This window comes from Toxorhynchites rutilus, chromosome 3, assembly GCF_029784135.1.
Source record: "Toxorhynchites rutilus septentrionalis strain SRP chromosome 3, ASM2978413v1, whole genome shotgun sequence".
NCBI classification, from domain to species: domain Eukaryota; kingdom Metazoa; phylum Arthropoda; class Insecta; order Diptera; family Culicidae; genus Toxorhynchites; species Toxorhynchites rutilus.
The window spans coordinates 311,225,485-311,252,217 of record NC_073746.1 but is presented as its reverse complement, the minus strand read 5'-3'; the positions used below and the strand labels follow the sequence as shown (position 1 = coordinate 311,252,217).

The following is a 26,733-nucleotide window of genomic DNA, read 5'->3' as shown; positions in this document are numbered from 1 at the left end:
CTTTCTGATCCAAAAACTTGTTTCAATAGTCTTAAAATTGCTTTCAAAACAGGCTATTGAAATCACCAATCGGTATATAAGCGAGCGCCGCTCGGAAATCCACTCAGTTCTAATTGAATAGCGATTGGAGCATGTTGTCGCTGTTGTGGTGAAGCTCTTCGTTTATCATGAAAGCGCGAATGAACGGTGTCACCAAGAGCCTGTTTGTGCACCTTAGCCCAGAAGGGAATCCATCAGGAGGAGAGTGATGCCACAAACTGTTCCCCGGGAAGATCTCGAAGCAGCCGCTACACACACACACACACACACATACACGCGCGGAATTCTTTCCGTTTGGATGCCATTAAGCATCGAGAAAGATCCGGAAAATAATCTGCCAGTTCCTCTGGGAATTTAAAAATACATTCATGTGAAAGAGTTTATTTGAATGTTTTCTATGCATGTAACACTGTGACCAAATATGTTTCAATCCAGTGCTATTAACAGATGGTTATCGAGTTAGCATTAACCACTGGTGGGCTTCCAGTATCGAGGAAAATGTGGACATATCTAATCGTTACTGAAAGTAATCTGCCAATTCCTCTTGGAATTTAAAAATACATTCATGTGAAAGAGTTAATTTGAATGTTTTCTATCCATGTAACACTGTGACCAAATACATTTGGTTTTGTGATTTTTCGATCAATCGCAATTAACAGAATAGATTCTGAAGATTATTCTTCCCCATCAGTAGAATATTTCCGTATCCAATATTGGATGCATAAAACCTTGTGCATCCAACGTAACACTCTCGTTTTCGAAGTCCCCCAAATATTCATTCATTCAGAATGAATTCAGATTCAACTTCAAACAAATGATCTCTAAATCAACGATAGTCCTACGTCACCCTTGCGGTTATACCATAGATATAACCCACTTCCTGTTTTGAAAACAATTTTAAGGCTATTGAAAAAAGTTTTTGGATCAAAAAGTAACAAGTATATAACGCGTAGACATTTTATCTTTCGAATGAAGTGTTTATAATACCATTTCGTTCAGTTGTTTAGGAGCTATTAACGCTCAAAATCTCGGTCTCCGGCGTAACGCTTTCGTTTTCGAAACTTTGATTTTACTCCCCGGTATAGAAACGAAAGACGTAGTCCAACGTCAAAAATTATTCCTCCGTGGTCGAAATTTCCAAGGTTCAAACAACAAACTGCGTGATGTCGTGGCTGATCGGAAGCAAGCTAACGCTATTGTTGTCGACAAGCGGTTCATTTTAGAATATCGCGCATACGTGCCCTGCCATAACGTAGAAATTGCGAGAGTGATTACAGAAACGGGTCTGATGTGTGAATTTATTAAAAAAGGAAATGGAAAGTTCAAGAACGAGATCTTGGACTGTCGCCAACTAGGTCCGACTCGTTTCGAGTAACTTTTGCTGGTTCCGCTCTCCCTGACTACGTTATGGTGGACAAATTGAGACTACCGGTGCGACTCTTTGTGCCAAAGCCCATGACTTGGCAAAAATGCAAGTCAGTTGGTCACACTTTAGATTATTGTGCCAACAAGGAGCGCTGTGCAACTTGCGGAGAGCAACATGTGGGGGAATCCTGCAGTGCGACTGAGCATAAATGTCCATATTGCGGGGGAACTCCAAACGTACTCTCAGCTTGTGAAACTTACAAGAGTCGCTGGGAGAAACAGAAGCGCTCTTTAAAGGAACGCTTGAAACGCACATTTGCGGAAATTTTAAAGGCGCTTCTCCACTGACCCAACAACAATAACAACCAATCTCAACACACAATACCTTTTCCACGTTGCCAGTTGATGAAATGGAAGCGGACACAGCTAGCGGGGACACACCGTTGATTTCCAAAGGAAATCCCCGGCGCAAGAATGTGACCACTCCCAAAGCTCAAGAACAAGTCCCCCCGTTGATACCCCCTGTAAGCTTGCCTAAAAAATCGAGTGCAGCGGACAAGCAAAATCAGGTTCCTCCTGGCTTCCGTGGGAATAGTTCACCTTCGAACGACCCAGCACTCGAGGGGACATCAAAAACCCCAAATGTCTCTGTTTTTCCGCTCAGTTCAACTTCCCAATCGGGATTCACAAAGTTGTCTGACCTTGTGGACCAAATATTCACGTGTTTTAATGTTTCCGACTCCATCAGAACCATTGTCACAGCAATGCTTCTAGTATTAAAGACAATTTTGCAACAATTGATGCAAACATGGCCCCTCCTGGCAATGGTTATCTCTCTTGATGTCTAATTTAAATAGAAAGGTCGAAGATATCACTGTTTTACAGTGGAATTGTCGTAGTCTTATCCCTAAATTGGATACATTCAAATTTTTAATTCATAACTTCAATTTAATGTTTTTGCTCTGTCCGAAGCTTGGCTTTCTTCGCGAGATGATCTCTCTTTCCACGATTTCAATATTATACGCTTGGATCGTGATGACAGATACGGAGGGGTGCTATTGGGGATCAATAAGTGCCACTCATTTTTTCGAATTGACCTTCCACCTATTGGAGGGATCGAAGCTGTTGCTTGTCATGCAAACATCAGAGGCAAAGACCTCTGTATTGTTAGCTTGCATTGGCCTCCGAGAGCTGCGGTTAGCCGCAAACAACTTGATGACATGTGCTCACTCCTTCCTGAGCCACGATTGATCTTGGGAGACTTCAACTCTCACGGAACTGCCTGGGGGGAACAGTACGACGACAATCGTTCATTGTTGATATATGACCTTTGTAACAGCTTCAATATGACCGTTTTGAATACTGAGGAAACAACACGTGTACCTAAACCTCCTGCTAACCCAAGTGCTCTTGACCTCTCGCTTTGCTCGAATTCACTATCGTTAGATTGCAAGTGGAATGTAATCCAGGACCCCAACGGTAGTGATCACTTGCCAATCAAGATTTCCATCACCATTGGGTCGAATTTTTGTGAATCAATAAACATGGCATATGACCTCACAAGACACATTGACTGGAAAAAATATGCGAACGCAATTGATCTAGCCATCAATTCCAGAGATGGCTTACCTCCATTGGAGGAGTATAACTTCCTTTCTCGTTTGATCTATGACAGCGGTTCGCGCTCAAACGAAACCCATCCCAGGTTCCACTATTCGTCGAAGGCCTCCCAATCCATGGTGGGATAGCCAATGTTCCAAGCTTTATCGGGATAAATCGATTGCATTTAAAGATTTTGGGAAACGTGGAACCCCTGAAACATTTCAAATGTGTTTAGCCCTTGAGAATCAGTTCAAAAATTTGATCAAAGGGAAAAAAACGTGCTTATTGGCGAAATTTCGTGGAAGGTTTGTCACGAGAAACGTCAATGAAAAAACAAATGAAAGCGAAGAATAGTCACATCGATTGATTTTTAATTTTGCACAGAAGGTGTGTCCCGATTCCGCTACCGTGCAAAAAAATGTTCGAGATATACCACAAGATAGATGCGATCTTGATTCCGAGTTTTCGATGGTAGAATTCTCTCTTGCTCTCTTTTCATGTAACAATTCTGCTCCGGGATCGGATAGAATTAAGTTCTTCTTGCTGAAAAACCTCCCTGATGTGGCGAAACATCGCTTGTTGAATTTATTCAATCGGTTTCTGGAGCATAATATTGTTCCAGATGATTGGAGACAAGTACGAGTTATAGCTATTCAAAAACCCGGGAAACCCGCGTCCGACTTCAATTCGTACCGCCCAATAGCAATGCTGTCTTGTATACGGAAATTGTTGGAGAAAATGATCTTGTTTCGCCTTGATCGATGGGTTGAAACGAATGGCTTACTCTCAGATACACAATATGGGTTCCGCAGGGGCAAGGGGACGAATGATTGTCTTGCGTTGCTTTCTTCAGAAATTCAAATGGCTTACGCCGAAAAAAAAACAAATGGCTTCAGTATTCTTGGACATAAAGGGGGCCTTCGATTCTGTTTTAATAGAGGTTTTGTCGGACAAATTACACTCTAGGGGTCTGCCGCCTCTATTGAATAATATGTTATATAACTTGCTTTGTGAGAAACATTTGAACTTTTCTCACGGAGATTCGGCAGTAAGTCGGGTCTCTTACATGGGCCTCCCCCAGGGCTCATGTTTAAGCCCCCTTTTGTACAACTTCTATGTAAGCGACATCGACAATTGCCTTACACAAAATTGCAGCCTAAGACAACTTGCAGATGATGGAGTGGTGTCTGTCATAGGATCAAACGAATCCGACCTGCAAAGACCCTTACAAGATACTTTGAACAATTTTTCAACCTGGGCCATTGGGCTAGGGATCGAATTCTCCACGGAGAAAACAGAGATGGTTGTTTTTTTCTAGGAAGCATAGACCAGCAAAACCAAAGCTTCAACTTTTGGGTAAACCGATCACTCATGCTATGTTCGACTCCAAATGTACTTGGGGGGTCCATATTAGGTATCTGAGTAAAAAATGTCAACAAAGAATAAACTTTCTCCGTACAATTACCGGCACCTGGTGGGGAGCCCATCCCGAAGATCTTATAATGTTGTATCGAACAACTATTCTCTCAGTGATGGAGTATGGCAGTTTCTGTTGTCAATCAGCTGCCAAAACACACCTCATTAAACTCGAGCGAATTCAGTATCTTTGTCTCCGTATTGCGTTGGGATGTATGCCCTCAACGCATACCATGAGTCTCGAGGTTTTGGCAGGCCTACTCCCACTTAAAGATCGCTTCAATTTATTATCTCTTCGGTTCCTCATCCGGTGTAAGGTCATTGGTGATCGGAAATTTTGAGCAGCTTATCGAGCTAAATTTTCATTCTGGATTCATGAGCTCATATCATTAATTCATCACCATGCAGGTTGATCCTTCTTCGTATATTTCCAACCGTGTATGTTTTTTCTGACTAAATCAATTCCTCTGTGCATTTTGATCTGTTCATGAAGGAGAAAATCCATGATATTCCAGATCATCTTCTATCGGGGATCGTTCCTACGATCTTCAATGCAAAGTATGGGCGTATCAATTGTGATAATATGTACTTTACTGATGAGTCCACTATAAACGAGTCCACAGGATTTGGAGTGTTCAACGAACTTTTTAGCACCTCCCACAGTCTTCAGAATCCTTGCTCAGTGTATATTGCTGAATTGGCAGCAATACACTGGGCGCTGGACAGCGTCGCCTCACGACCTGTTGAATACTATTACATTGTAACGGATAGTCTTAGCTCTGTCGAAGCTATCCGTTCAGTGAGGCCGGAAAAGCACTCGCCGTACTTCCTTGAGAGAATACGAGAAATTTTGAGTGCTTTATCCAGACGCTGTTATGTCCTTACCTTTGTCTGGGTCCCTTCACATTGCTCAATCCCGGGTAACGAGAGGGCTGACTCATTAGCAAAGGTAGGTGCAATTGAAGGCGATATTTATCAGCGTCAAATCGCCTTCAATGAATTTTATTCTTTAGTCCGTAAAAATACCATCGCAAACTGGCAACGTAAGTGGAACGAAGATGAATTGGGCCGGTGGTTTCACTCGATTAACCCTAAGGTTAGCCTCAAACCATGGTTCAAAAGTCTGGACTTGAGTCGGGACTTTATTCGCACCTTCTCCCGACTCATGTCCAATCACTGTTCGTTAGACGCGTTACTCTTTCGTTTCAATCTGGCCGGTAGCAATCTCTGCATTTGTGGCCAAGGTTACCACGACATCGAACACGTTGTTTGGTCGTGTGAGGTGTATCTTGTTGCCAGATCGAATTTAGAGAACTACCTTCGGGCTAGAGGAAGGCAGCCCAATGTGCCAGTGAGAGATGTGTTGGCTCGGTTAGACCTTGATTACATGTCCCAAATATATGATTTCCTTAAAGCTATCGATGTTCGTGTGTGATTATCCTTATATCCTTATACCCTGCTTTTCTTCCTTTACGAGTAATTGGTCCCCTTGCTTTAATCAGGAGAACAAGTTGAAATTTAAATACACAATAGATATACGAATAGATTTAAGAATTGAGTGTGTGTGATTATCAACATTGTAATAATTTCCTTATATCCCATCCTTTTCCTGAAAAATTATGTCACCCTTCTAAACTCGAGTCCACCGCGAGTAATCGGTTTCCCACATTACTAACCATAGATTTAAGAAAATTGTTTGTATATATATAGTTTTAAAAACATATTTAAGAATTCGGCTCCTTTAAACTTATGTAACTGAGCCTGTAAAAATAAATGAATTAGAAAAAAAAAATGAAATTAATTGCATTTTAATTTTTGCGTGTTGTGTGGGGTGACATGGACACGTTTCTGTGGGGTGAATTGGTCCTTCAGGTTTGATACTTTTTTTTGGTCTAATTGATTCCAGATGCCTCTGAATTACAAAAAGAGGATGGACAGACAACGTTAGAAGAAGGAGGAGCTTGAAAGAGCAACGCAGGCAATCGAGAACGGATTTTCTTCGACCAAGCATCAAAAGTGTCTGAAAATGCTCGACCAACAGTGAAAAGATTCATGCAGATTTCGAGATGGTGTCAATCCAACTTTCCTGGTCTGGAATCTGGCCAAGACACCTGGTATCGATCCCAAAACATTGATACTGATTGTAACATTATCCCAAAATACTTTACATAAACATAAGTATGTTTTTTTCGATGAAACACACACTGGACCAAATCACCCCGCATCAAATTTTAATGTCCAAAAAACATCTCTTTTATTTTATGATATATTTGGTAGATTGAAGCTTTATATAATGATTAAATATTACTGATTGAGAGAAAACAAGTGTAGCTCAGTATACAATGTGACGATTTTTATTTAGACCGTATTGGTTTGAAAATATTAGGCGATTTGCTAGGGTGGTCCAAATTCTCCCCTTTTCCCCTACATGTTAGATGTGACGATAGTTATAAGAATTCAGTGTGATGTGTGAGTATGAATGTGAATGTGAGTGTGAGTGTGAGTGTGAACAATGTTACAATCTCCTTACATCCCATCCTTTTCCTAAGGAAAATGTGTCACCCTTCTAAACTCGAGTCGACCGCGAGTAATCGGTTTCCTATTTATTAACCGTAAAATTAAGAGAACATGTTAATAGTAAAAATATAGTTGAGTTTGGCTTCTTTAAACCTATGTAAATGAGCCTGTAAAAATAAACGAATTAACAAAAAAAATATCTTAAAATTACATGAAACGTCGAGATCCAGTGTCATCTCGAAAAAAAATTGGCCCTCTGGGACTATGTCGTTTTTTTCGAAGTACGAATCGAAAAGTAAGGTTTCGGGTGCTAATAAAAATAGTTATCTCGATTTTTCATTAGGAACTTTCTACGACATGTTAATTTGCGCGATGATGTACTTTATACAAAATATTAGCTCATTCGGACTTCATTCACTGATGCCGCAAATGTTAAAATTTTGGGTTTTTTGAAAATCGAAAAATTACCGGAAATCTGGGTTGTTAAAAAAAATTGATGCCAGATGTTCCAATATTGCATGACACATCGAGATTTACAGTTATCCCGAAAAAATAGTTTTGTCAAAAATCGATTTTTCATGCGGAAAAAGTGCCAAAAAAACATTCGAAAAAAAATTCGAGCTAACTGTAAATCTCGACGTTTCATGCAATTTTAAGACATTTGGAATTTGGCAAAAATTTTCGAAATCACCCCATGGGTGATTTTTCGATTTTCAAAAAACTCAAACTCAAACTCAAAGATTGAGCTGAAATTCGGCATAGGGTGTTTTTTCGAGGCGGTGAACATTTTTTATAGGGTAACTTTTTGAAATTTGAGATGACCATTTTCATTGGCACCCTAATGTAGATTTATTTTTCTATATTATAGTGACTTTCACCACACTTTTGGCTGGTTTGGCTTGTATAAGCTTAAGATCTACATATTTTTTTTTGGTAAACATTGCTTTTGTGAGTGTTAAATTAGGTATTTTCCGAGAATTATTCATTCACTATGTAAAATCAACTCTATCCAGAACGTCATTTGGACTGTGCAATCAAGTGTTTTTAATTTGAGAAGTTAGAAAGGTTCACATGCTAACAGCAAAAAAAAAAGATTGAAACACATGAGTGCCAAACAACTGCAGAAAAAGCTTTAGAATCTTGTTGTCTTCACGAGAACAAGCAAGTGCACAAAAACAGTTTCAGAACACACTCAGTACGTAACCGCGATTAAGCCGGTCAAGCGCATCCAAAACCACATCAAACGACCACGTTAGGCTGTAGCCAACCGTCGGAGATGGGGATGCGGTTTGACAGCAACGCTACTGTTCCCCCCCACTTGGGATGAAAGGATCGTCCCACTTAATCAGACAAACAAAGGAATTGGCCTGTGATAGCACTCTGCTAGTGGCGGACGAAGAGACGATTCCTGGGGATGGCTGCGTGGCGAGCGGGAGCCAACGAGATATTCCGGGGGAAATTATTGTAATGAGTGAGACCGGGACCGAGACAAGAAGTGCTCATCTCGGGGCACCTCAGGCAAGAAACGAAAAAAAAAAAAGAAAAACGAGAGTCTGGCGTAATCATCACCCGGTCCAAAGTCTGAGGTCCTTTTGATGCGCTTTTAGGATGAAACCAGCTGCTTGGGAATGAAAATCCCACACTTCAAATGGAACAACCGGCGTCTTCCTAGCCACCCCCTCCCCTCTCCCAACGATACCCGACACGAGTAGCGCACTTTATGGTTGGTGTTTCGTGCTCGATCTCGAAAAGCTTTTTTCCCTCTGCATTCGACTTCATTACAGGATCTCTTTTTGTTTCCTCCTGATACCACAAAGCCTGCCGGGAATGAAGCAAACACAAAGATGTTACAGCAGGAGAAACGAATGATGGGGCAGGCATTTTTAATTTGGATCCTTTTGTTTGTCTGCAACGGTTGTATCTTTCGGTGCTCGGAATCGGAGCGTGGGGTGTGGAAGGACGATAGAGAGGAAAACTTTCATCAGCTGCAGGGAACAAAACTGTTGTTTCCAACCCGGTCACGGAACGAGGCTCCATTTCGAAGTTTGTTTGAAAACGTAGCTTTTCCCGCGATCCCAGGAGGGAATGAAAGTGGGGATACTATTTATCAAACAATTGATTGAGTTGTTTTGTGTGAATTGAAATATGAAAGTAGAGCCGTGGGGGAAAACGAACCAATTCCCAGTTCACAATCTAGGCGAAAATTATTCCACACCCGTGCACTCGAAGCGCCAACAATGATCCAACCATTATCCAATCACGGAATGCGGCGCCAATTTGCTCCAACGCTCATCAGTGCGTCTAACGACGCGCATCAATTGAAAAATCCACATCTAATTTTCGACTAATTATAATTCAATTACCGCTCCGATCGAGAGCCAAATTGTGATTCGGCACCTTTCCCTTGCTAAGAGCCCTGTTGCATTCGCGGCGACATCACTCGCAAACAGCAGTAATTAAAATCAGTCTACCCAGGCTCACACCCACTCGGTGACAGTTTTGGATCCGACTGCACAGTTCAGCGGATCTATATTTCATATATACTTGTCCGCGTCGAGCCGGCTCCCAAATCAGTCATCGCATTTTGGGGACCGCCGCTAATTTTCAGTAATCAACGATGACACTAATTACCAGAGAAACGCGAATATGTGCATAATCACTTGGTGGGGGGTGGGAGAACAAGTTTAGGGCGCACGGGGTGTATCCCATGGTTCTTAGGACTAATTAGACCGAACGCGTTCCGGTCACAATATCGGATAATTTGTTTGGGGGTTGCGCTGCAATTGAATATCGAACGCTTTTCGAGTTGAAAAATAAAATCAAAACTGAAATCGTATGTTCTTCTCTCGTTCAATCACTGGGGGTAAAGCCGGCGAACGTAACACGTTAATTAAATTTATTTTGCTTACCTACGATAACTTCGGTTCTCAAAGTGAGTGGTTGTTGGGAAGTCCTCCGCTACCCTTTTCGCCTTGTCATTGATGTGGGAGAAAAACGTCAGACTCCGGCAGACCTTCCTTTGGGAGCGTCTGTAGCGGTGATAGCGCACGAAGTGCACACAAACGCCGGATAGACAGTAATGGTTGTTTGTTTTTGCTATTCGATTAATTTTCTACCCGATGGAAGAAATTTGCTCTGATGAGTGGAAGAACGGCGGGATGAGAAAGCAATCTTCCGAGCTAGCGAGAAGCAATAAATTGTGCTTGGCGGTGTGATCTCGCCCTAATAAGAAAACGTTCGAAACCGAGGAATAGCGACGCACGAACCAAGAATCGACAATATTCTGGAAAATTTAAGAACTCTGTCTGGAACTTGAATATAACTATTATGAGAATATGCCCATTAATAAAAACAAACAATAGGTTAGACAGACAATACGAATTTGAATTGAAAAAAAAAATTATAAAATTGAATTAAAAAAAAAAGCATTAAATACATTTGCATATGAAGAGGCTTCAAAAATCAATGTGCGTGTCGAAATATCGTGTATTATGTGTGAATTTTCAATTTGCCTCCCGAAATAGACGATAAAGACATTGCAACGGTTCTGAATCAATTTGGATCTACAGGGAAACTTCGATAGAACGTACCCTCGTTATAACGTACCCTTGATATAACGTACATTTTACCTCGATATAACGTACACATTTCCAAAGTGTAAATGAACATTTTTTTCAATATTTTTTTCTGATAGAACAATGAATTATCTGTATTGTGATGCTAAAACAAGTTTTGTACTTTCAATAAATCCCGAAATACAGCTGGTTTTGTGATTCCGGATTCTAAATGAATCAAGCTTTAATCAACAGTACGAAGGAAAACATCATGCGAAAGGCTGGCTTCGTCTTCTGATTGAAGTTAATCATTAACTTTACTAAAACACCAACACAATAATGTATTATAGACTACGTTTGTGAGTACTTTATTATGCTTCGATATAACGTACAATTCGATACAACGTACAATTTTGAAAATGAAATGTACGTTATATCGAAGATTACCTGTATTAGGCAACATGTGCGCGAGAAATATCCAGCGAACTTTGGATCAGGCATCCCAAAAGTACTGCATTTTCATAACAGTCGGTATGAAATTGAATCGACAGTCTCTGTGAGCGCGCTACACTTGTATACAAGCGACAGAGCATGAATGCATAAAGTAATACTATACAGCAACAGTCGGTGTTTCGTCGAATTCGTTTCCGATTTTTTTCGTGTCTGCTATTCCGTTCGCTCTGTCGCCGTAACAGTCGCTGACGAAGCGATGAATCTCATTGGTTTACCCGGGTTACTGTCACACGTGACTGTCGCCAGAAAAATGTCATGACATTTTTCTGGCGATCGTAATGCTAGCCTGTATCTTATGCTTTTGTGCTTCTTCACCAGTACGCTTTGAGATGTGTATCGGACATATGTCTGTGATCACTAGTTGCGTGCACACATAGGAAGCCGAGTTAATTTCATATTGACTGTAATAAGAATGCTTTACTGTTGGGATGCCTGAATCCAGATACACAAATGATCAACAATTCATATGAGAAAAACACACACAGCTTAATAATTCTAGGCGAGAGTTTCTTCGATAATATATTGGTGACGTCGGAAATACTCAGTGTTGGGAGTGTTTAGATTTATCCTCCAAGTTGGAAACTAATGCAGCGCGAACTCGATTATATACAGTCTCCGATTTCTTTTCACTGTATATAATAGAATCCTGTATATAATCCAGAAAAAAAATGTTTTTTTTAATTTGTTTTTCATGCATATAATTTTTGATTATTGAATGTAAAAGAAGAATTTAATCTATTTTCCCAGAATCTCTCAGGAGGTGATAGATGATCATATTTCATGGAAAAAACCCTCCTACGCATATGTTCGAATTTTAACAATGACAGAGTTATAGAACTAAACTGGCTCTACATTAAAAAGTACGCTACGTGAGCCAATTATGTTGCTTTCATTTGAAAGATTTTTTTTTTAAATCTTTAAAACATTTTCTTGCTAGTTGTACGTTTTTCTCATAATCCAGTGGACCGATATGGCTGATTTTTTTAGCATGTAAAAATCTTATTATCTGAATTGTTACGCAGCGGTTTTTGAAAATTATGAAAATTGCCAAAATGTCGGCCATTTGAATAATAAAAAAAAAATTCAAGAAAAATCGTAAGGCCGTGGTTATCAGAGAAGTTATCAATGATGATAATCAATCAAAGCAGATAGGTCCTTTTCGTAGGTCAGAATTCATTTTTGCATGGTGAAAAAAAACTTCTGCTAAATTGGTCCACTAGATTCTGAGATAAACGTACCACCAGCTGAAAAAATGCGCTTAAGGATTCGTACAGCCATGTTACTCTTGAGATGACCCCATAGTTTTTACTGCAGATTTTCAACGAAATGAAATATCGAAGAATCCTTCCGGTACAACATTGCATAAAAACCATTTTTTCGATTTACCAGAGTTGATTCCCCCATTAAACAGATTCCCGAAAAAATCGCAAATGAAACAAGTATAACGAAAATTTTCGCACGTAGAAGATCTCATGGAAATAAATTTGTACATAAAAAAAGGCAATGTTTTTTTCATTAACTTCACACTTTCAAAAATAGCTGAATGTTCAAATCATAACATCTCTATATGTGGAAAATTCTTCAGATCATGATATAATTATAGTTTTGAATGTCAATGAATCATATATTTCAAAGCAAGAATCAACCAGGCAAACCTAATTCACCAGGTAAAAGTATACCGTCGTATTCTGAAATACAATCGAGTTAGAATTACCCGAACGGATCGCAATTTTGCATTCTGTAATCCGTTCGACGACTCAAGTTCAATCGAGCTATGCATCCTAGCCACACTCTACCGTATCAAACATGTGTTCTATGTAACAGAGTAATAAAATCTTGCATGAACAACATATATATTAATGTTCTGCAGTTCTGTAGTTCCGTGAAAAGCATTAAATACATTTGCAAGTCCGTGAATGAGGGCAGTAATGTGGCTGTATTTCATATTCAGTATATCGATATGAATATGAAACACACTTGCAATACACTTGTTGTTTGTCATATAACAACGAATATATTCGCTAAAAATTATCTAAATGGCAGCATAACGTTTACCGGGTCAGTTAGTAATAATGATAATAATACTAAAATGTTACTTTACATTTTTGTTGATAATATTAAGATTACGCGCTAAACATATTTTATTCATAAATAAAATAAAATCTCCTTCATGTCCAAACCTACATTGCTAAGTGCGCAACACTTCCCCCAGCCGCATTCTAATCTGGCCTTACAGTTGCATTCGCGTAACTTTCATTCACACGACTTCCACCCACGACACTTCACCACGCAGATTCTCAACAGATTCTCTTCTGTTGCTCACACTATTTCCCCCGAAAACTTCTCTACATAGAATAGCCGCGTCATCGACAAATTAAATTTTCCCATATCGGAATATGCTGCAGAATTCGCCAGTTATTAATTGTTATTAATTCTTCGCTGCACAGCAGGTTAATCTCTTTAGTTTGCGAAAATGAAATGAAATAAAATGACGTTGTACTGAAAAAATACATACTAAGACACCCGACATCATCAGCACGAGGGAAAAAAATCATCAACGACGGTAGCAAAGTATAACTATTGCATTCAGAATCTACAAAAACATCACTAATGAGCAAGCGGGTCTGTCGCAGACGAAAGACCAAAATACTTTCACATGGGAATGTATTCGTGTACAGTACACGACAGTAACAATAAATGTCGCATAACATTTCCACTGTGTGACTGTAGTAAAAATTCAATCGCGTGACTGTCACGGGACAATGGTGGCGACAGTCATGAGATTACTGTCGTGACGCAGTACATTTGGTACCCCTGCTTTGGATACAGTGTATTCAGTGGTATCAAGGGTGTTCACATGGAGATCACCAAGGAACTCCCAGCAAATCTCCATATCGGTCATTTCAAGGCTCGAATTTTCTATGAGGGCCTAAAGAACAGATGTTTTCACTGTAAGAGTGAGGAACATCAGAAAGCCAATTGCCCAAAATTAGCCAGCGTCAAAACTACAGATATCAGGGCCCGGTATAGCGATGTACTCAGCAACAATGTGCCTGGTACTAGTTCTCCTGCGGCCCCAGGCTCGTTGAATCTTACTACGATTCCCGCTCCAATAAAGTTAACAATGATAGCAGCAGACAATGTATCAGGTGAGGAGACGCGAGCGGGAAAAGACAACAAGATCTAAAGAACACAATGAAACGCCCAACGGCTTTAATATCAGACAATGAGTCTTCAACATGGGCCTCCCTCAGGGCTCCTTTTTAAGCCCCCTTTTGTACAACTTCTATGTAAGCGACATTGACAATTGCCTTACACAAAATTGCAGCTTAAGACAACTTGCAGATGATGGAGTAGTGTCTGTCGTAGGATCAAAAGAATACGACCTGCAAGAACCCTTACAAGATATTTTGAACAAATTTTCAACCTGGGCCATTGGGCTAGGGATCGAATTCTCCACGGAGAAAACAGAGATGGTGGTTTTTTCTAGGAAGCATAGACCAGCAAAACCAAAGCTTCAACTTTTGGGTAAACCGATCACTCATGCTATGTCATTCAAGTATCTTGGGGTATGGTTCGACTCCAAATGTACTTGGGGGGCCCATATTAGGTGTCTGAGTAAAAAATGCCAACAAAGAATAAACTTTCTCCGTACAATTACCGGCACCTGGTGGGGAGCCCATCCCGAAGATCTTACAATGTTGTATCGAACAACTATTCTCTCAGTGATGGAGTATGGCAGTTTCTGTTTTCAATCAGCTGCCAAAACACAACTCATTAAACTCGAGCGAATTCGGTATCTTTGTCTCCGTATTGCGTTGGGATGTATGCACTCAACGCATACCATGAGTCTCGAGGTTTTGGCAGGCGTACTCCCACTAAAAGATCGCTTCAATTTATTATCTCTTCGGTTCCTCATCCGGTGTAAGGTTATGAATCCATTGGTGATCGGAAATTTTGAGGAGCTGATCGGGCTAAATTTTCACTCTGGATTCATGACTTCATATTATGAATTCATCTCCATGCAGGTTGATCCTTCTTCGTATATTCCCAACCGTGTTTGTTTTCCTGACTACATCAATTCCTCTGTGCATTTTGATCTGTTCATGAAGGAGAAAATCCATGGAATTCCAGATTATCATCGCTCGGGGATCGTTCCTACGATCTTCAATGCAAAGTATGGGCGTAGCAATTGTTATAATATGTACTTTACTGATGGATCCTCTATGAATGAGTCCACAGGATTTGGAGTGTTTAACGAATTTTTGAAAGGCAAATTGCTTATAATGAATTTTTCCACATTCCTCATTCCTCACATACGCTCGTAAGTTGGCAGCGCATGTGGAGTGGAGATGAGTTCGGTCGTTGGTTACACACGATTATCCCTAAGGTCTCGACGAGGACATGGTTCAAGGGATTGAATGTAGGTCGTGATTTCATTCGCGTGATATCTCGGCTTATGTCCAACCACTACAACCTAAACGCGCATCTCTATCGCATTGGGCTCGCAGCAAACAATCTTTGTGATTGTGGCGATGGCTACCACGACATGGAGCATGTTGTCTGGTCGTGTATCCGGTTCCATGCTGCTCGCTCTCAGCTCTCTAGAGCACTGAGAGCACAAGGCAGACAATCGGATATCCCCGTCCGGGATATCTTAGGTAGCCGGGATCCTTATCTTCTGCTTCATCTATACCTGTTCCACAGAAACGCCGATGTCAACGTTTAATGATGTTTCCTTCGTTGTGTCCCCGTTTCATATCCCTCCTATCCGATCGATAAACTTTTACTTAGTCGCGGCAATACATACACACACTCTTTACAGATGCACGGGCCGAAGGTTGTGCAGTCCACTGATCATTCAACAAGAGCCAAAGGTTGTACCGCTCATGACAACTCTACACGAGCTGATGATTGCGCCGGCTAGTGACCATTCTATCCTGGATTCCTCGAGTCGAGAAAGACGCACCACGCTAGATATGGGGTATAGACTAGGGGGGCGTTGCTGATTAATGGTCAGCTGCATCCCAATAGGAAGTATCCCGTGTCGGGCACACGTACAGAGCATCGAAGACTGCGACATACCAATTATGAGAACACTTGTAATACTAACCTCGAGTCAACCGCGAGTAATCGGTTACATATTACTAACATAGTCTAAGCAAACATTGTCAAAATATTGAACTCTCGGCCCCGTTAGGCTGACGCCATATGAGCCTTAATAAAATATATATTTTGGATAAAAAAAAATAAAAACGCTCCCAAAAACATCATTCTCAAACACAAATTATACTTTCAGCATCTTTCACAGAACGGCAACAAAATAAAATATGGGTGGGTTATATCTATAATATAATCGCAAGGTTGACGTGGGACTACCTAGGCTTAGCAATCATTTCAGTGAGCAGAAGATATGAAGGCATATCCTTCAATGCATTCTTGAATAACCGAGCCAAAGCTTTATGTTCGTACCCGTTCTTGTGATCCGTGCTAGGAAAACGCTTTTAGGAGTGCAAAAAAAAAAACATGCGGGTGCCGAAGTACCTTTGGCTTGCATGAATCAACAACTTCAACTTCTACTTTTTATACTATAGAGGATTCAAGCCTGAAAGTACATTCGCCTCTAGTGTCTGTACGATTTTCCCAGATTTAGGGGACCGTGTTAAGGAAACATATTCTAGTTTGCACAACGGCAAGCGAGTACAAAAGTACCCTTAGAAAAATCCTCGGTCGAAAACTACTAAATACATTTGGTAATGCAAAATTAGTAGAATGTACAAATTTTTTGTACATATTGTCAACAAACCCGCATCCCTACCAGAGATTAGTATATTTTACTCGATAACATTAGTAAGCTTGGATATTGTCATATCTGAAAATTGGTGAGAAAAGCGCGTATTAACCATTTTCATTGTTCCTATAAGGCAATACGGAGGTATAATAAGGATATAATTCTGATACGTGCATTTTCGGCGAGAAAATGTAGCCGATATTGGGCTTCCGAATCATTGTTCTGCTTGACATATGTGTTTATTAGTACGGTCGAAAATGACTATAGATTGGTAGTATTTACCAAAAAATTCGTTATATTTACTAATTATTTCTCTCAGTGTACTCGAAGTTTGCATTTATTTGCAAAGCCGATTTCCCCAGACATCTTGGTTTTGAAGTCTGTGTTAGGCAAACACATTTTAGTCGGAACAAAAATACCCCCGAATTTCATGTATTTGCAATGCCGATTTCTCCAAGGCTGCTTAGTTTTGATGGCTGTGATAGGGAAACCGTGAATCGGGCCAATAAAAACGAGGCAGTTGGGGTGTTTAGATAACGCTTAACATTTCACAGTTTTTCAATTGTTTAACTAAAGAAAAATAACATTTTATTAATTGCGATAGAAGCGTAAAAATATTCCCTATCAATTGATGCAAACATCTTTCCGATGTTTGCATCAATTGATAGGGAATATTTCTATTTCCAGTAAGAAATGTTCGAGTTATAAGCATTCGGAATCTTTCATTTTTTCCTGCATGTTCTGTGTTTAGGTTTTCATTTTACCCCTCATATACTCCGGTTAGACGTAGTCCCACGTCAAAATCCGAAACCGATTGTGTTGGTGGTAACTACAACAATAAACAATGTTCTCGTTTTTGAACAATTTCTTCCTCACATCAACATCAGGCGTCCGGCTTGCAATGTGTTGTACTCTGACGACTCTTTCAATTTGGAAACCATGCACGAATTCAATAAAACTGAATGATCGATCTGAAAAACCCCAACCACCAATAAACTCAAAAATAGGTCCAAATTAACACCAGCTCTCCCCCAGCAAACAAAACTCAGATTATATGATTTTTTTATATTAATAACTGTTTTGTGAAAAGTTTGGTGGCCCTGACAAGCGCCAATGGATTAATTTTTGTTCTCACGGTGCCAAAATCTGTGTTCTCATTTTGGCAAAGCACATTTTTCGATAAACTGAATGAAGCCACAGTCAATTTCACGTCAGTATCATCACAGTGTGTTAGATCGATTACACCCAGGTTTTTTTACGCGGTTTTTTTTGCGTGTTTTTTTACGAGGTTTTTATTTTCCAATTAACGCAGTTTTTTTTACGCGGATTATCCAACTAACGCGGTATTGCACGCGGTACCCGCGTAAAAAAGACCAGTGCAATATCACATTTCCCCCTCAGCTCACATTTTGCTCTTATGTTTCTTCAGAGCATAAAGGGTGTGTCACATCAAATTGCATCACGGAAAAAACGCTGTAGAAATTCGCTCAGTAGACCGATACTTTTGAAAATTTTAGACAGTAAAATAAAAACTATTAAACAACTTTTGGCATTTTCTTTTTATTCATACTTCGAGCCCAAGCCCGTATGCTCGCACCTTCCTCTTTACCCCGTCCATAAGGTTCTGTACAACGTCAGGTTGTAGTTTTTTTGAACAGAAATCCATTTTTAGGATAGTTTCTGCTTGCTAATCTCCTCCGGAACGCTGAATTTGTCCTCTGCGGAGAAGAACAACATGCCCGGCAGCTGACGAAAGTCCGCTTTGACGTAGGTTTCGTCATCCATTACCAGGCAATGCGGCTTCGTCAGCATTTCGGTGTACAGCTTCCGGGCTCGCGTCTTCCCCACCATGTTTTGCCTTTCGTCGTGGTCAGGAGCCTTCTGAACCTTGTATGTACGCAGGCCCTCCCGCTGCTTGGTCCGCTGGACGACTGAACTTGACAAATTCAGCTTATTGGCGACATCCCGGACCGAACTTCTCGGATCACGTCTAAACTGCTTAACTACGCGCTTGCGATCTTTTTCACTGACGGAGCATCCATTTTTGCTGTTCTTCACCTTCCGGTCGATGGTTAGGTTCTCGAAGTATCGTTTTAGTACTCTGCTGACCGTGGATTGGACGATTCCCAGCATCTTACCGATGTCCCGATGTGACAACTCCGGATTCTCGAAATGAGTGCGCAGGATTAATTCACGACGCTCTTTTTCGTTCGACGACATTTTTCCAAATTTACGAAAAATTGACAGTGAAGCATGGCCAACGTGATCTATACACTCTTATCTGATTATAAGCGAAAGCTGAAGATATAATTCCTAAAAATTGAATTTCTACAGCGTTTTTTCCGTGATGCAATTTGATGTGACACACCCTTTATTACGGTAATTAGCACTTGTAACGGAACTTATGACGGCGCTTATGAAAGAAATTATTGCTGCACCTTATCACGATTCTTACGTGGATTTTAGGTGTAAGGTAACGAGTAGCTCAGCGGGCTGTACAACGGAGCAGGGTTTTTACGGGCAGCGATTCGTGAATGGATTTCCCTGTCTACTTAGCTCTGGACGGTCCAACAGAGGTACTGCACGTGCCTCTGCAGTAGAGTGTACACATCACAAAAGAATCTTCTAGCAACAGCAGATGTCCTCATTCGTGAGGAAAACCGAACTATAGCTACCATTAACCAACGAAATTGCAGGAAAAAACAACACGTTTTCGGAAGCGAGTTACAATCAATTTTTTACTTCCGTGCTACGTAAGGATAGTCCCATTTGATATCTATCATTAGGTGACATGGTTTATTTTACGCGGATTTTCAATTTAACGCGGATTTTTTACGCGGATTTTCGAATAAACACGGTTTTTTTCAAACGGATTTTCCAATTAACGTATGTTTTTTTACAAGGTACGTATCCCCCGCGTAAAAAAAAACCTGGGTGTACACTAAAGCGATTGGTTACAGTTGTCCATTTGATGACAACAAAGTGAAAACTCGTTGGTCGTTGCTGATGAAATTCGTGGAACAGTAGCCTTGAAGTTCCTGCAGACTACAGACTTTTTATCGTCCAATAGGTTGATCAGTACGGAGAGATATGCATTCGTGCATAATGCAACGATTCTGTAGAGTAGGAGCGAAGCAAAATTAAAACTCATTGCCCGCTGTCGCCGCTTCTGCTACTTCTGCTGTTGCTACCGCTACATGCAAGAACAATGGCCTTAGCATAAGAGCTCTGCTTAACGGTTAGAAAATGAATGATGTGGGTCTCGAACTATCATAAGAACCTTCTCCGACCCCAAAAACTTCGACATACCAATTTTACCAAGAATCAGACAGACAGACAGACAGAAATCCATTTGAGAAACCAAAACGTTATATTTTGAGCTTAAACTGTTATATTGATGAAAAGGTGGTTTTTACATTATATGCTTTGGATGTAATAACCGAACCTGATACAAATAAATAGGAGGACCAGGTAAAAATTTTGAGAAAAACAGCTTTTGCTCGTTTTCTCGCAAGTGTGTCAAATGGACTTATGGGGTTTCTCAAACAAACGATTCAAATGTTGTGAAGACGACAAAACGATATCTCTTATATTTTTCGGTTATTATTGCATTGATTTGAATATGCTACAAATGAATAAGTTTCTGAACAAATAAAACCAAAGCAAACATTAACAGAACGCTTGTCTTCGAAGATACCCACCTCTGGATTCAAGAGTTGACTTCGTCGTCATTCGACACTATAATTATATCCCCAAATCTTCCAATTCTAATTAATACTATCATTGGAAGAAAAATCAGATCCATTTGCATAAAACCTCCCAAACTAGATTAACCGTTTCCAGGCGCGTGCCCCGAATCCAACTGATCGGTCTTCATTTCTACAACTCAAACACACCCAAAAGCGCTGCGACCCTTGCAAATGCAAATCTCCTAGCGCCTCGCCTAGCCAAATGGTAGCCGCGCCCGAAAAAGGGGGGCCAAAGCCAAAGTTTCCGTTTTCCAATAAAGCGAGCGAAAGAAACGTTTGCCAGCGCGGCCAAAACTTTCCAGCTGATGCTATTAGCTTTGTCACTTTTTCCTGCACCATTTCTCGTGGTGGCGCGAGAACTTGGGAAAACATTGGTAATTAATTCATTTCAATTATATAGCTGCCAATGCGGGCGAAAACTTTCCAATCAGCGCACTTCCACCCTCCTCCTCTCCGCCACCCATATCCGGATTGCGAAGCCCGAGCGTGACCACAGCGAAAGGAACTATTCATTACCGGGCCTGCGATCGGTGGGGTCGTGTGAAGGGGGGGAGTGGTGGTTTGAGGGAGCACCCAACGCGGCCCTACAAAAAGTGGCAACTTTTTCGAATCGCACGACTTTGGTTGGCTTTAGCTTGTTGTGCAAGGATCCCGGGGGTGAGATGGGATGAGAATTGATATAAAGATTTAATATTTATTACCAAAGTTGCTCCGTCGATTGCGCTGCTGCTGTGTCAAAATGATAGAAATCGGGAAAATTAGGTGGAGAGAGGGAGAGGTGTCTTTCCATCCCCAGGGAGCAGTGTTTAATTGAAACCAAGGCGAGTTGGAGGAAAATCATTACGAGCGATTCCAAACAAATCCTATTGTCAATAACTTGAAAATGGATGAGCCAAATAATGAATCCTTCCGAAAAAATGAGAAAACATCATTGCTGAAGGGGAGATTATGGGTCGTATTTATTCCGAGCTAACTGGTTAAAGTTATTCCGTGAATTGTTCGGTCCAATGGCGATAAAGACGGAGAGAAGCAAACTGCATGACATCTAACATCCGCCGGGAGCTTGCCGACGAAACACCTTCGCAGGACCCAAAGCTCAACACAAAGCTTCATTAAATATGGAACGTTTGAATTTGTGATTAGCGTCGGGCATATTGTCCCGAGCACTGTTTCCTGGCCGCAAAACCTCGGGCTCGAATTCGACACTCGTCGTTTGCCTCAATGTTCGACGTTTCGACGGTTTCACGAAGTCAAAATGGGCTGACGGGAGAATACAGATTTAAAATTTCATGCACTTTCAGTCCCCGGAATGGCGCCGTCGGATTGATGCGATGACTATCCGAAGCGGCTGAATATTGATATTATTGCCTGTCGGATGGTAGTTGAAATGCTTTGCTGAGTCTTGCTGAGTTTCACAAAGTTTCCAAACGATAGCACTGACATTTGAATAATTAATTAATGCATCGATGTTTCTGTTTTTTCGTTCTCTTCCACAGGAAAGCTTCGAGATGTAGAACTTTAACAGGCAAACGAGTTAATCAGTGGTTCGGGAAAAAAACGCTACAACTTAGAGAAAAGTAACTGAACAGATTACTCAACGAAACGAAACAAAACCATGAAGTTTCGCAAGAGAAACAATCAGAAAACTTCCGAACTTCTGGCCCTATCGCAAATACTCTATCCGATGATACTGCTGAGTGTATACGTAGACATTGTTGGCCAGGTCGAGGCCAGCGCGGTCGGTGCTCCGGACGGATCCCACGCCGGAGTCAGTTTCAATACCCGCCAGGATGGAAGCAAGAAAGAGGGACTCTCGTTGCAGCATTTTGGTAAGTTTCCTCTCGGTTTCATCATCGACCAGGATTCAATATCGAGGGATACCATTGAAACCGTTCCTCCAGATAATTTGTTCATTTGGGATTAATCGAACTGGTTGTGAAACATCGCTTGTTTTCTCACTTTTGGTTTTATAGACACCCTATAAGCAGAGGCTATTTTCAGGGCTCTCTTTCCCGATAGCAGCATCCAACAGAGCTGCTAGAATGAATGTCGGAGCAAAACTATACACCTTTATTTGATTATCTTCCGGTGATTAGCTTATCCGTATAAACCCATCTAATGAACACAAGCGACCGAGCGAACATAACGCAACGACTGCGGCTGTGAAGCCGCGGACCTTTAGGGTTCATTGACATATGTTCGACTGAGGTCTGAAAAACGCTGACAAATTCAGTCGTTGAACAATCTTCCAAGCTGGTCGTCGTGCGCCATGAAAAACACAACACAGAAAAAAAAATTGAATAAACAGTTGATAAATGAGCGATTAAAGTCTTGTCTTCCGCGCCGTAAACACGACACAACTGCTGCCTTCGATATCGCCATGATGTTGTTGTCCCCTTCGCTAGGTTATGCAAGAGAACAAACCTTCGACAAAGGTAAACCCGGGGTGCGCTGGGCATAGATAAGCATCGCCGAATGGGTTCCCGCTAAAACGCCAACTTTGGCACCAGGCTTTTATGTACGTATGTGTGGCAAAATAAAGAATTATTAATGGGATCGGATCGGATAGCGCACAGAGGCACTGGGAGCGAACGAACGAAAGCCAAACCGAGCTGAGCTTTTATCGAGTGGTTGAGCTTTGGCATTCGGCGGGGGTGGTTGGGGTGGTTCCGTGCTTTGGATAAACCCCAGGGCCCGGGAATGAAAAATGTTCATTATGTGCCGATAGTGCCAGCGTATCTAATGATGAAAATGGTTCTCCACCCAAAGGGCTGCTCGGGACGTGTGTCTGTGTCTAACCAGCAGTGGCCGCAACTTTGACGTTGGCATGTTGCAGAAATGGGTGCCCTCTCAATGGGTGCTACGGTATACAAAATGGGGGATCGGGGCAGTTTGGGGAAATGTATAGATTGGATTCGGTCGGATTAGTTCCGGTGCTTGACCGGGGAATGGACGGGTGGTGATTAATACTTTCGTTTGCTGTCCACCGTTCTGCTGTGTGATAAATTACTGCGTTAAATGGAGATGGATTTCGGAAGCCAACTGACGCACAATTAGTTCTGTTCAATGCTTTCCGAGAGGTTGTTTCGTCAGATTTTTTGGGTTGGAATAAATGTATCCACTTGAAGCTATAATGAATGTGTTCAGTACTGAATATCAACGGAAAGATATTCTATTTCGAATCACGTTACCTGAAAAAAACATCTTCGTTGCAAATTACAAAAGCTTTAGTAGATTTTTTTCTATTCGTGACCACGTGCCACGATCTCGAAAATTTTGGAAGCCTCTCTGAGAAATGATAACATTCTATTATAAAAAACAACTGTAGATCGCTGATTTTCCACAGAATTGGATAGAAAGGTCGATAACGTGGGTAACCATAAAAGATGAATGTAAACTATGTTTTATCAATAACCAATCATTGCACTTCTGAGATATATACAAACAGTCAGAAATCTCAACACGCACAACGTTCTCCATAGGGACTATTGTACCTACCTTGGTGTTGGCGCTTGCAATACAATTGGTCCCTTTGCAGATCGTAATTTATTTTTTGCGTGTAAGTCGCTTATAATCGGTGCTTGGCTATACTTTTTATATTTTCTCACTTCACACCGACTCATTAAATGTCAAGCTTATCCTACAGAATGTCATTCAAAAAGTTACACACATACCACAGGATTTTTATAAGGATACTAGCTGACTCGGCAAACTTCGTTCCGCCAAAAATTTATTTCCCATTATCACATCCACTTTTTCTTACTAAGCGCACGTTCATGGGCCCAATCGGAGAACTGTTTATTGATTGATCTTCTGATCTACCCTTTACAATTATTTTTTACTATAAAATTTCAATATTTCTACCAAAACTCGTCATTATAATATCAGATTATTTTCAGACACAATTCACGTGCAAGATTTTTCTCCGTTACATGGAATAAATGTTTGATACAGAAAATATGACAGAATGAAGAAAGCCCAAATCTGACAATTACATTTTCGAGTTTTGCTCTTATCAACACATTCGGCGATCCATTTTTATGTATATAGATAGAAGGCGATATAGGAGTGCGTTTAATCACATTAAAAAGCCATTTCCACTTTCGAACGAAGATCAAATTCGTTACAGCAAACATCAAATGGACTAACAACGCTTGTCAATATGTTATGACAAAACATGAGTATTTTTGATTCCAATGAAAGTGTGTATTCCGTTTGGGTTGGAGGAAATATGAGTTTTTCACAGCAATTGGGAATTTTTGACTCAAGCGTAACTTTTGAAAAGGGCGTATCGATTTGAGTAAGAGAAATCTTTGATGATTTATATCTCAAAAACTAAGAGTCGTACCGAAATAGTGTCTTAGAAAGAGTAACAGAGTATTAATGGTTGAATATAAAAAATGTACACTAAGAAAAAAAATTAGTACTCTTTTTTTTATTTACAAAATAAAAATTCAATTTGCAATATCCAAAATACATATTTTTGAATTTTTTTTTTATTTTTTCATACAAAATAGAAGTCATGCAGAAAATTTAAAAAATGGGCCCAAGATGGTAAAACTATTTTTGAACTTTGTGGATCATCGAATGTTTAGGAATTTTCGAAGCTTTTTTTTTTTTTCTGTATTATAGTGACTTTCAACGCTTCTGGCTGGTTCGTCACTTTTACCTTCCATTTTGGAAGAATGTCGGGAGTGAGAATTGAACTCGTGATCTTGAGCGTGAGAAGTATGGATGTTACCTCCACGCCAGATCGGCTCCTTTCGAAGCTTTGAATTTTTGTATTTTAACAATCATTTTTTAGCCACAAATTATTAATCCTGATGTGATTTAAAACAATAAAGATTATTATCAATCCCTTTCTAAATGTAGCCATTCTCGAAATATTAAAGAAAAATAGTTCTAATTTATTGTCTTTTTTATAGTAAATAATCCCTTTTAATGTGTTTGTCGTGTTATACCGTCATGTTCATGAAATTTTATGAATTTGCTTATAACTTCCAACAATTTTTTTGATTGATTGAAGTTTGTATTAAGATAAAACAGATTTTTTTAGTTTCGCTACGTTTTGTATTAACCCACATGTCTTCGAATGTTTCGTAACGTTACTCCTAAACATATGTCTTTATCATAACGATGTATTTGGAAAAGTTGTTGGAAATTATAAGCGAATTCATGAAATCTCATGAACATGATGGTATAACACGACAAACATATTTAAAAGGCCTATTTACTATTAAAAAGACAATAAGTTACAAATATTTTTTTAAATATCTCGAGAATGGCTACATTTAGAAGGAGATTGATAATAACCTTTTTTGTTTTAAATAACATCAGGATTCATAATTTGTGATTAAAAATGACTGCTAACATACAAAAACTCGAAGTTTCGAAAATTCCTCAAAATTCGATGTTTTACAAAGTTCGTCAAAAATAGTTTTACCATCTTGAGCCGATTTTTCATATTTTCTACATGACTTCTATTTTATATGAAAAAATTGAAAAAAATATAAAAAAAATACATATTTGTTGATATCGCAAATTAAAATTTTATTATCAGTGTATATTTTTTTTCGAATTAAGCCATCAATACTCTATAACTCTTTCTAAGACACTATTTCAGTACGACTCATATTTTTTGAGATTTAAATTATCAAAGATTTCTCTTACTCAAATCGATACGCCCTTTTCAAAAGTTACGCTTGAATCAAAAAATGAACCATGATGATGTATTTGGAAAAGTTGTTGGAAATTATAAGAAAATTCATAAAATTTCATGAACATGACGGTATAACACGACAAACACATTTTTTTTATCCCATTCATTTATTTAAGGCTCATTAGCATTTTAGCTGTAACAGAGCCGAATTTTAATCGTGTACATGTCACATATTTATCATATCTATAATTAGCACATTACACAGTTGCCATTTTTTTTTTGGCGTTAGAGTATTCCCTTCTATACCATTGCAAAATGGTACACATTTACACAGTAGCCATTTAGGCGTAAGAGTTTTCTATCTGTTCTTCCATTATCCAGTTAAGACTGGACAGCGGAGACAGTCGTTGATCCATTGTTGAGTTATTTAAAGAACAGCAGCCCGATGTTTCTTGCAGAGCAGAGCAGTTGTATGGATGAATCGATCTTATTTCGACCGTGGATCGATCTCCATCGCTGATGATTGTT

At 40.0% G+C, this 26,733-nt stretch overlaps 1 protein-coding gene across 1 annotated transcript in view; it reads left to right on the top strand.

Annotated features, from left to right (window-relative positions):
- Positions 1–26,733, top strand: part of LOC129776282 (zwei Ig domain protein zig-8-like) — a 78,950-nt gene that overhangs the window by 8,052 nt on the left and 44,165 nt on the right. Inside the window, exon 2 of the mRNA XM_055781830.1 lies at positions 22,043–22,375. Coding sequence (XP_055637805.1) covers positions 22,162–22,375 — 214 coding nt within the window. The 5' untranslated portion in view covers positions 22,043–22,161. The remainder of the gene's footprint in view (positions 1–22,042; positions 22,376–26,733) is intronic.